We start from the raw sequence: 11313 nt of genomic DNA, 5'->3' as shown, positions 1-11313 counted from the left end.
CACTGGGCGTCCGCCTGGGGCCCGGCGCTGCCCTTGAGCCTGGGAAGACAGTGCTGAGCAGGGATCAACCCCGTGCTGGGGAGAGGGGCGGAAACAGGAAACTAAGGCAGAAGGGATGGGGAAGTCAGGAGGGGGAGCCACTCAGCATGGGGCAGGGAGGAGAGATGGGGTTTGGGGACCTTGTGTGCCGTGAGATGAGCCAACACTGGACTCAGGGAGGTGACCCTGTGGCACCTGGGGAGAACAGAGGGCAGGGCAGGTGCTGAGGCCCCTGGCGGAGAGGGCTGTGTGGGGAGGGGTCAAGCGACAGGCCTGGGTCGAGGGTCCTGTCCTGCAGGCCCTCAGCAGGGCCGCTGGAGTACACTTTTCCTCTGCTGAGGGGGAGCTGTGGCCATGCAGGGCCTGACTCACGGTCGCCCTCTAGTGCCCGTCTGGGGCTCAGACTGCGGGGCGCTGTGGCCAGAGGGCCTGTGATGGGCTGCCCTGCGGGGTGCTGGTCCTGCAGCTGCTCCTCCCCCTGACCTGTGAGAGGTCCTGTGCTCCTGGCCCCTGTGCAGGAACTGAGCTCTGCCCTGCCTTCCCCCGGCCAGGACGCCAGCCACTGCCCTCTGCGGGGATCCCTGCCTGCCTTCTGGGCACGGGCTCTGGAGACATCTGTCTGTTTTCCCTCTGCTGGGGAGCTGCTCTAGATGATCTGCCAGGCTGGATCTGAGAGATGGGGTCCCCCAGGCAGAAACTGGGGCTGATGTTTCTCATTGTTGTTCCTTTAACCCTCAGGGTGACTCGGGGGGCCCGCTCATCTGTAATGGCGTGCTTCAGGGTCTCACATCCTGGGGCAGTAACCCCTGTGGCCAGCCTGAAAAGCCCGCCCTGTATACCAAGCTGGTGTCTTACCGGAAGTGGATCAAGGACACCATGGCGGCCAACCCCTGAGTGCTCCTGTCCCTCTCTACCTGTAGTAAAATCAAGTCCACACCAAGTTCTGGCATCATCCTGCGTCTCTTGTTACTGTGCATCTGGAAACTCAGAGCTCACTCGGCCGATACCAGCGCCTCCCAGCGCTCCCAGCCTGTGTCTCGAGGGGTGGGGCCAGGGCTGCAAGGAAAAAGAAGTGGAGAGACCAGTGTGCCCTCCTGGGTTTCAAGTGGGTGTAATTTCTTCGTCCTCTTCTGTGTCTCTGAGAACTCTGACTGCCTACAGCCAGCTCTGAGAGGTCGTGCAGGGACACACAGAGGAGATGGGGGGCGTGGCCTGCGTGTGGTGCAGAGATGGAGCCGGAATGGGACAGTGGACAGTGACATGCGGAGACGCTGTTCACCCAGCATGGAGCCGGAGCTGGAAGCACAGTGCATGCATCAGACACAGACACAGCAAGGGGGGCCTCTAAAACATCACCACTTGGCCCTAGTGGCACCTGTAAGCCTGAAGAAGATTGTGAGCAGGGTGGGGAGGGTCCAGGGAAGAGACCAGAGCCCTGGGAAGCTGATCCATTGTGGGCGGGGTGTGGAGGTCCTCCACGCCACCCTCAGCCTCCATGATATCGTAACTTGCATGGCTGACCTTTACTGCTCGGTTGCCAGGCTCCCTGGAGCATGCCTCAGACTCCCTGGTGTATGCAGGCAGCAGTCACTGTGAGCTGCCTGGCGTGGTCCACGGCCCTGGCACACTGAGGCCCTGTCGGACAGAGTTCTGAGGAGTCCGCTGCTGTCTTCCAGAAGCCGCTCGAAGCAGAGCCTTCCAAGGGGGACGTGGGGCTGAGAGCTGCAGTCCCCTGGGTCAGTCTTCCACTGATTGGGGCTGAGAAGAAGGGAGGGATGAGGACAGCAGCTGGGGATCTGGCCCGGCCCTGGGATCGGGTGGCCATGATGAGCAAATCTGGAGCTAGGTGCGGGCCTGAGGTCAGGCCCTGCACTCACCGAGGACACAGTGACTAGTCTCTGCCTGTCTCTACACCATCAGTGAGGGACAGGTTCCCACTGCGGGGTTATGAGGATGGCTGCACACAGGCGATCAGAAGCTGGGTTAGCACAGGTGTCCACAGTTTGGGAAAGAGGACCCTGTGTGCCGTGCAGGAGGCTGGGGATCGTGCTCAGGGTCAGCGTGATGGGAGGGGGTGGGGGGTCAGGCTTTGTAGCACAGGAGATGGGTGAACCCGGGCTCCCACGAGGGAATGTGGCAGCCTCACAGGCTGACCGGAAGTGAAACCCATTAGACTGAGGACCTTCTGGGGTGCAGCTGCTCCCCCTGACAGGGAAACTGTTGGGGCGGGGAGTCCCACTGGGTGTGAGGCATATCTGGCAAGAGCATGAGACTTTGTGGGCCTTTTGAGGTGCTCCCAGTTATAGCTAATAAGACGGCATGGAATAGTTATTTTCAGGCTTCACAACGCATGAATGTAAAGGGGTATTTGATGAACATAAGTCCTCTTTTGTGAGTGTCTTCGGTTGTGCTGTCCTGGCTGCCTTGAACATAAACATTTTTAGAAATTGAATTTTAAGCCAGGCATGGTGGCACATGCTTGTAATACCAGCACTCTAGGAGGCTGAAGCAGGAAGATCACAAGTTTGAGTGAGGCCCTGCTTCAAAAAATAAAAAAGTCCTGGGGATGTAGCTCAGTGCAGAGGCCCTGAGCTCAATCCCCTGTGACAAACACACACACACACACACACACACACACACACACACGCATCTGTGCACACAATAGATTTCAGACTAAATTAGAAATTAATAAGCATACTGAAAGAGATAACAGAAGATAATAAGAATATCAAACAGGACCACGAATAAAAATTAGGTACAAAAATATAATGCTTGAAACAATTTTTAAAAAATTATTGATACATAGCAGCGTGGAATACAACTGAGGAACACAGTAGTGCCTCGTGAGGCCAGGTTAAAGTACGCAGAAAAGCTAAACAAATGCTATGTGATACGGGTGCTAGAGGGACAGATGCTAACATTAAACTCTCAGCAAAATTGGAGAGGAGGAAGTAGGTCAGTAACACTTGGAGATAGAACTTACAGAATTTAAAAGGTCTGACAGAATTCCGATGCAGAGGGTCCACGGAGCGCCGCTGTGGACTGGTGTTCCCCCTTTAGAAAACTCGGGCTGTGCACGGGCCATCCGTATCCATTCTAGGCCAACACCGAACGGAAATACCTAATTCATGAGAGTTCTTGTGTAAGAAGGTTCACAGCAGCTTCATACTGGATGATGACCTCATCCTGGGGATGTTTGTCCACAGGAGGGAGCAACAAATAATGGTGTATTCCTACCGGTGAGGAGAGGGTGGAATGAACCCGGGTTATGGCCCATCCAAGATGGAGGATGAGAAGGAGCAGAGAAACACAGAACAGAGCGAGAGGGAAGGCAGGGGAATAGACGCCGAATGAGAGGGGGAGAGATGGAAAAAGTTGGGCAGAAGCCCCCAAAGAGGCACCCAGAGGGAGTAGGTAGACAGTCTCCCCTGTTACTTAGCCTGATTAGTTAACATCAGGCTTCTGTGCATTAAGCTCCTAGAATAGTCATGGCGAACCTTTTAGAGCTTTCAAAGATACAAAGGGCCCACTGTGGCATATGTGCCATAGGTCTGCCCCCACTGACCTAGAATGGGCCCCGTACTGTGCTAGAGTGTCACGGGTCCCTCTGGCTCACGGGTGCCCCCTCTCTTACCTTCCCAACGAGACAGGAGCGGGGTCTCTGCCAAGCACAGCACCCGGTGGAAGTTGAGGGCCCAGTATGCTTCCTCTGAGGTAGTAGTATCCTTGCAAGATGTGGCTGATTCTCCACATGGCCCACGCGCACCACTCCTCTCCGGGTCTAGGATTGTGAGAATACGCTTCAACCCCCCCAGGTGGAGGTGCAAAGTCTGTGCTCCGAGGAGGACTGTTATACTGCAGAGTAGCTGCCTCCTTGTTCTGCTCATACAGAAGACACCTGGGCAGTATGCAGGGTACAAAATATGGTAAGCGTTTAAATGAAAGGAATTTATTTTCATGAAGGACACATTGCCACGAATCCCCCTCGTGTGTGCTCTCCTGGCTTCACACACACTTATCTCATTGTCCTTGTTGCTTTCTGCGGAGCTCTGAAGTCTTCTTCTGTGAGTGTCTTCAGTTGTGCTGTCCTGGCTGCCTTGATGTCCTGAATCCATTCAAAATGTTTACAGCGATTTCTGTCAAATCAAACCATGACATTGTGTCGTCATTCACCTCGTTCACTGGATCTGGCACTATTTGGCTTATGGCTTTTCTCCAAAGTCACACCGACCGTGAAAGGTAAAGGTTTTGAATCGGTCCAGGACATTGAGGCAGCCGATGATAGCACAAGTGAAGACACTCAGGAAAGGGGACTTCCAGAACTGCTTCAGAAAGTGGCGAGAATGATGTCCTATCACCATATTTAATGATCACATTTCTTAGATGTAGACGTGGATATTAAGGGTATGGAGCAACAATGGAAGAATCATAAAGGTGGATCAGCAGGATTTATTGATGCAGACTTGCTGACCAGGTATTCTGTGTTTGATCGTGCAGCTCAAGGATCTTACTCTGTTAATCTGGCTGGTGGAAACGTGGGCCTGAAGGTGGCCTATACTAAAGGAAGCTGGAAGGCCAGACTTGCCTCGGTACACTGTGGAGGCAGGGCTTCACGTCTTTGGGAGATGGGAGCTTGGTGGTGGGTTTGTCATCTGAGATCTGCTCACCACCTTGGGACGCTCAGAGGACGCAACTTTCACCATGACCATGGGAAATGAAGCGTGACGGGAGTCCCAGCATCCTCGAGGAGCTCTGCAGAAACAGCAGTGGGAGCCACTGCCCCTGGGTTGGGAAGCATAATGCAGCAAGCACAACTGGATCTGGAGTGCTACGGACCAAGCGTGCCACTTAACTGCCAAACATGGTGGGCACGGGAATGCAGTGGACCGCAGAGGCCAAGCGGTAGTGCGCACAGTCTGACTTGTAGAGACTCATGGACCCTTGGCCCCATGTTGCCCTGGAAGAGACAGATGGGCGGTCTCCTAAATTCTTACCCATGAGTTCAAGGGAGCAGAGATCGAAATTGAAACTTAAAAAAGTCACAATCCCGACACCCCATCAATTCCCACACTTGAGCCAGTGATCAGACCTTTGGGGGATTTTTGGGCACTGACTCTGAACTGCCAATAACCACAAGATGCTCAAAACATTACCGTGGCCCCGGGAGTCAGGAGAGAGGCTGATGGAGGCCAGGAGTTTTGCCTTAGATCCACTGCACAAGCCAGCGGAAGTACTAGAACTCTATCTACCTGGGGAAGCTGTACACTGGCACCCGTGCTGTGTTCCTGTAGGGATAGCGGGGTCGGTGCAGGCCCTGAAGGACTCAGGCAGGCGGTTCCCATCACAGCCCCATTCAGCTGGCCTCTTGGCCTTGCACAAATCAGATGGCTCTCGGGACACGACAGTGGATTATGATAAACATCACCAGGCAGTGAGCTCAATCTCCAGCTGTTCCAAATGCAGTCTCACTTTTTGGGCAAATCAATTCATCCCCTGGTACCTGGTGTGTAGTTGTTGATCTGGTAAATTTTACCCCCAACACTTGTTCAAGCCACCTGAAAATTTATTTCCAAGTAATGAGTCTTTATTACTCTTTATCGTCCTTTTACTGTCCAAGGGATCTGTGGTGTCTGTCTGTCAGGGATCTGTCATGTCTGGTATTAATAATATGCGTTTTGTCATCTTTTTCTTGGTTGTCCTGGCTAGAGGCTCCATTTTATTGACTCTTTGAAAGGACCAGGTTTTCTTTAGTTCGATTTTCTGTACTGATTTCCTGTTTTCAATCTCATTGATTTCAGGTCTAATTTTTATCATTTATTGCCTTCCCCCCAATTTAAGGCTTCAGTTACTATCTGGGGCCACAGGAAGTAGGGCTGGAGGGCCGAAGGCAGGGTGGAGGCTGGAGAGGGGTCCAGAGAGAGGATGCTGCCAGAGCGGGGGCTTTGGGGATGGAGCAGACACAGGGCAGGAGGGACGTGGCCGGCACTGGACAGAACGTGGGGCCCCTGGCATCTGTCCTGGTGCTTTAGGGCACAGTGGGTCATCGTGTGGTATGAGATGTGAACCCCAACAAGAACAGGTCAGAGGGCATGGGATGGGAAGGTGAAAGGATGTTTCTGAAGCAACAGGGGATGTGTTTGTGCCTAGAGGGATCCGGCGGGGCCAGTGGAGCTCAGCTTGGTCCGAGACTACATTCCTTCTGCAAGGGGCAGCTCCGCTGCAGTCCCTTGTCCACCCCAGCTGGGCCCCTCTCCTGTTTCCATCTCTAGCAGGCCAGGTGCGTCCTCAGTGCTCATGTGTCTGTTAAGAACTCTGAAGGGCCTGGGATTTTACTGCTGCAGAAATAAGAAGCTTGATCCACTGCCATAGCTTTATTGACACTGGCAGAACGCACCAGATCTTGGGTCAGAGGCAGGGGACTTTATTACCCACAGCACAGTGGGCAGGGTGGCTTTTGTGGTGACAGTGACTCACCTTCACCCCCACATCCCACGGGAGTGATGAGAGTGGTCCAGGAGGAGTCTGTGCACCTGATAGTTGTCCCCTGCTGAGGAAGCTGAACTTAAGAGTCCTTAGTCTTATGATGGAAAGCAGCTTCTAGGAAATCTGCTTCACATTTGTCTCAGTGGAGATACGATCTTTGTTATCTCAGCACTGGCAGACCCGGTGCGGAGGAACATATTATACCGTCGTGCTGAGCGCTAAACAAACAGGTTTAAGGAGGGCAGTATCTTTGTCATCCTTGACATTAAAACAGCTGAGGTGGGGCTCCCCTCTGAAACACTGCTTTCTGGCTTAACATCCTTGATAGTCTGGACCGAAAATGCATTAATTCTTGTTTGGAAGACATGGGGTCATGCGATACACAGGGGGAGATTTTCCCCCACACCGTTCAGCCTGCCCCTCCGCCCTGACCTGCGGAATGACTCAGTTTCCTTCCTCACAGTCTCCGTCCACCACATCTGTGTCCCCACAGCCTCCCCCAGCTTCTGTGCCAGTTTCCAGCGATGTCAAGAAGAATGCGGGGATTTGATCTGGGCGTGCAAGCCCTGCCCTTGTGTCAGTGTGTGTGTGCAGCTCTGACCTTGGAGAGACACCCAGGTATCACGCACAGAGGGTCATCACCCTCTGATCTTGAAAAGCCTGTTTGGTACTTGTGCATAGTACAGGTGTGTTGTGTGTGTGTGTGTGTGTGTGTGTGTGTGTGTGTGTGTGTATTTGTGTGGTGGGAGTGCCAAGCCCTGCCTCTGCATCCCCTTCCCACACACATGAACCATGTCCCCAAATGAGAAACCTGATAAATAACCAGCACGGAGGATCTGACTTTGGGGGTGGTCTAGAGCTGGATAAAGATCTCTTGACCCAGATCCTCATGTCTCCAGGACGTGTCTTATTTTCAGTGTCTGGGAGTAGCCAGGACCCTGGCCCGGTAGGTGCATATGGGTTCTCTGGGCCCCTGAGTATCTGGTCTGAGGAACTGAGAGGAGCCGGAGTATTGGGACACCAATGTTGTTTTGGAGAAGAGTTGATTTGAAAAAGACTAGAGAATGTGCCTGGGGAGATGCCAGAGTCTTCCTATTTATGAATCTGGGGTAGTAGGTTGGGGAATCTTGCTGCCTCAGTTTATTCTGAGGGCAACAGTAGCTTCAGGGAATCTATCATTTAAATTAAGGTCTTGCATCGACAAACAGTGTAGAGGGAGTTTTAGAAGCCGCAGCCCATTATTTCATGGAGCGTGGGGACACGAGGGACTTGCATTTTCTTCCTGAGAGGTGAAGGAACTGGGGTGTCTCAGAAACTTGGTACAAGAGTTTGAGGATGCTCTGGGCATTTGGGCCCGAGACCTACTTGCAGCTCAGTCACATTGGTGTTCGGATTCCTCAAAACCCCCGCTGTGTGTTCCCCAGGTCTGTCCTCACCGCTCTGGCTTCAGCAGCTGCGGGCCCTGCGCCATTGGACCTCAAACTTGGGACAGCATCCAGAGTGATCCACGACCCACAGGAACAAGGTGCTCCTCGGTCACCTCTTCCATCGCCCCGAGGCTATGTGGTGGCTGCTCCGCCCCAGAGCCGTGGGGAGGGCCTTGGCCAACACCTGTGCCAGGGGAGAGAGGCGGGGCCCTGAGGGATGAGGGCTTTTAAAAGACTCTCCCGCTCCTACCCGCCTGTCTGCCAATGGACACTGTGGTCATCATGTGGCTCCTGGCTCTGTGCTTTGCTCTGTCCCTGGGTGAAGTTGGTGAGCGGGATGGGAAGGGGAAGGGAGGGGAGGGGACCCTGCTGTCACATGGCCTTGGGCCCTACCAGCCCTTCCTCTCCCATCGGCACCCCAACCTCGGTCCTCCTGCTCACCGAGTGCCCGGATGTGGGTGCCAGTCTTTCCAGTCTCCCCGAACTCCAGCCTCCCCCTGTGGTCAATCCCTTCGTGGTCGCCATCCTCACCCCATGTCCCTGCTTCCTCCCTGCCGTGGAGCATTCTGCCCTTCCCTAGCCCACTTCCTCGGGGGCCAAAGCTGGGCCGTCTCTATCTTTTCAGGGTTCTCCAGCTCTTCCAGAGACTCCATTATCCCATGTGTCCCTAGAACTGTGAACTTGCCCTCCTACCCCATAGGTCTCTATGGCCTAGTGTTCTGGCTCTCGAGCCCCCAAATTCCTCCACACACCTGCGAATTTTCCAGTTTGGCTCACAGTTCTCAGCCCTGTCCCCTAAATATTGAGTCCTTTTCCGCACCCTGCTTGAGTCCCGTTCGCACAGCTCGAGAGACCTTAAGCCTCCCCGCCCCGTGTCCTTCCCCTGCCAGCCTCTGATTCTGTCTCTCGGGTCCACGACAGTAGCTTCTTTATCCCCTTCCTGGGTCCAAATCCAAGTCCACCCCACAGTTCCTTATTTCCTAGGCCCAAACCCCAAATCATCCTAAGTGACCGGAACCCAAGACCTGCTGCCTTTTCTAGGTGCGATTTGGTGTCTTCTGCCCTTGTTCCTGAGGTCAGCTCACGGCACAGACCCCAAACAGCAACCTCAGTGAACCCAGATACAGCCCCAGAAATCCCGGGCTCTGTCCAACATCTCTGGGCCAGGTGTCCTGACACCCAGCCCCATCCCCACCCTCATGTGCCTTCCAGCCCCCAGCACAGCTCTCTGCCCTGGACCCTCCTGTCCACCCCACACCCAGCTCTTCACTGTCTGCAGGTGCTGCGCACTCCACCCCGCCTGGAATCAGCGGCGGCTGGAAATGCCAGAAGGAGTCCAAACCCTGGCAGGCGGCTCTTTTCCGTAACAGGAGGTTTTATTGTGGCGGCGTCCTGGTGCACCCCCGGTGGGTGCTCACGGCCGCCCACTGCCTCAGAAGGTGAGCAGGCGTTGGGGTGTAACTCAGTGGTAGAGCACTCGCCCAGTCTGGGTTCAATCTCATGCACCCCTCTGTCCCTGCAGCAATGGGGAGGGCCGGGGCTCCACAGGAAAAGGGGCTGCGCATTGCCCCTGCGTGCTTTCCTGTGGGAGGCCCTGAGGGAGGGAGGAAGGTGCTGATCCGGGAGGCCAGAGGAGAGGTTCGGGGCCCCGACCACCCGGCCAGGGCTGCCTGGGTCTCGGTCTCTGCATCTCTGTCTCCCTTTCTCCTCTGACCCAGTGTCTCTGCGTCTCCCCATCTCTGTCCACGTCCGGGTGTCCCTGCGGCTGTCTCTGTCACAGTGTGTCCCTACCCAAGTCTCTGTGTGTCTCTCTGGACCCCCATCTCAGTCCCCTCCCCACCACTGCTGACCACACTCCCAGCATGGACCCCGGGAGCCCAGAGGAGAGGAACGGGTGCACGCCAACCCGTGTGGGGTGCTCCTCACCCTGCCCATCCCGTGCCTGCAGCACTGTCGTGCACAGTGGGAGGCTCAGGAAGGGCTGCCTGAGCCGGGCTGGTGGCGGGCAGGTGGTGCTGGCCTTGGGCTGGGGTCCAGGCCGCCTGCTGGGAGCCCTCAGCTGTGCCCAGCTGCAGCCCAGCTGCTGTCAGGTCCCCTGCCCACCCCAGCCTCCTCCCTCTCCTTCCACTCGCTGTCTGCCCTGTTCCTCTGCTTCCCCTGTGCTCTCTGCTGCCCACATCCCCTCCTTGCTTTCTCTGTTTCTCTGTCCTGCCCTGCCCCGCCTCGCCCACTCCCTCGCCCTGCCCTGCCTCTCTCCCAGGGTCTCTGGCTCCTGTGTGTCTCCGCCGCGTCCTTCCTGCCTCCTGGTCCTCCCTGTGCCCTCCGCCCCCTGGTCCCTGCGTCCTCGTGCACTCTTGCCTCTCCTCTGCTGTGCTCCTGCCCTCGCACCTCCCCCGCCTTTGTTTCCTCCCCCACTCTGTCCTTCTCCGGGGCTGCATCTTTCCTCTCCCTCTCTCCCTCCGGTTCCTCACTCTCTGTTTCTCTTTCTTTTCTTTCGGGACCCTCATCTAGGCCTTTCAACCCACCTCCCTTGGCCCTTCCTCCCGCCTCATCCCCTCCATCCTGTTTTCCCTAGAAAATACCAGGTCTGGCTGGGCCGCCACAGCCTATTCGATGAGGAAGACACGGGTCAGCTTGTGCATGTCCGGGAAAGCTTCCCTCACCCCCAGTTCAACATGAGCCTCCTGAAGCCGCACCACAGCTTCCCAGAGGATGACCACAGCCACGACCTGATGCTGGTCCACCTGAAGGAGCCGGCCCAGATCACAGACTCCGTGAAGGTCCTGGAGCTGCCCACGAAGGAAGCAGCCGTGGGGAGCAGGTGCTTCGTCTCAGGCTGGAGCAGGGCAAACAAGTGTACGTTAGGGACCGGTCAGCGTGGCCTGGGGCTGGCACTTGGTCTGAGGGTGGAAGCGGGGGAAACCCGCCGGGTCTGGACACAGCCCTTTTCCTCCCTGGCCTGCAGATGAGTTTGCCTATGACCTCCGGTGTATGGACTTCAAAGTCCTCCCCAAGGACCAGTGTGAGAAGCCCCTCCTCGAGCAGGTGAAAGACACCATGCTGTGCGCTGGCATTTTTGGAAGTAGCAGACCTCACTGCGTGGTGAGTCACCATCTCCTGCTGCATGCTGCCAGGCTGAGCACAATGTTCTTGGCTGGGCTGTCAGAACCGCACTGGCCCAGGTCCCCACATTCCCCTTGGGATCCCCCCCACCATACCCTCTTCCTCCTCATGACCGCTACCAGGGGCCGCGTGTGCCTCTGTCCTCACCCAGCTCCCGCTCTCACGCCGCACACCCACTGGGCGTCCGCCTGGGGCCCGGCGCTGCCCTTGAGCCTGGGAAGACAGTGCTGAGCAGGGATCA

At 55.9% G+C, this 11313-nt stretch overlaps 1 protein-coding gene across 1 annotated transcript in view; it reads left to right on the top strand.

Annotated features, from left to right (window-relative positions):
- The window catches only part of LOC102010843 (kallikrein-2-like), a gene marked incomplete at its 3' end in the record, with an annotated part of 17449 nt that overhangs the window by 4931 nt on the left and 1205 nt on the right, over window positions 1-11313 (top strand). Inside the window, 3 exon segments of the mRNA XM_005412758.2 lie at window positions 7947-8047; window positions 10525-10805; window positions 10915-11051. Coding sequence (XP_005412815.1) covers window positions 7947-8047; window positions 10525-10805; window positions 10915-11051 — 519 coding nt within the window.

Source organism: Chinchilla lanigera, unplaced genomic scaffold (genome assembly GCF_000276665.1).
Source record: "Chinchilla lanigera isolate Chin_1 unplaced genomic scaffold, ChiLan1.0 scaffold00158, whole genome shotgun sequence".
Classification (NCBI taxonomy): Eukaryota; Metazoa; Chordata; class Mammalia; order Rodentia; family Chinchillidae; genus Chinchilla; species Chinchilla lanigera.
Note: the sequence above shows the minus strand (reverse complement) of the source record. Positions and strands in the feature narration are given on the sequence as shown.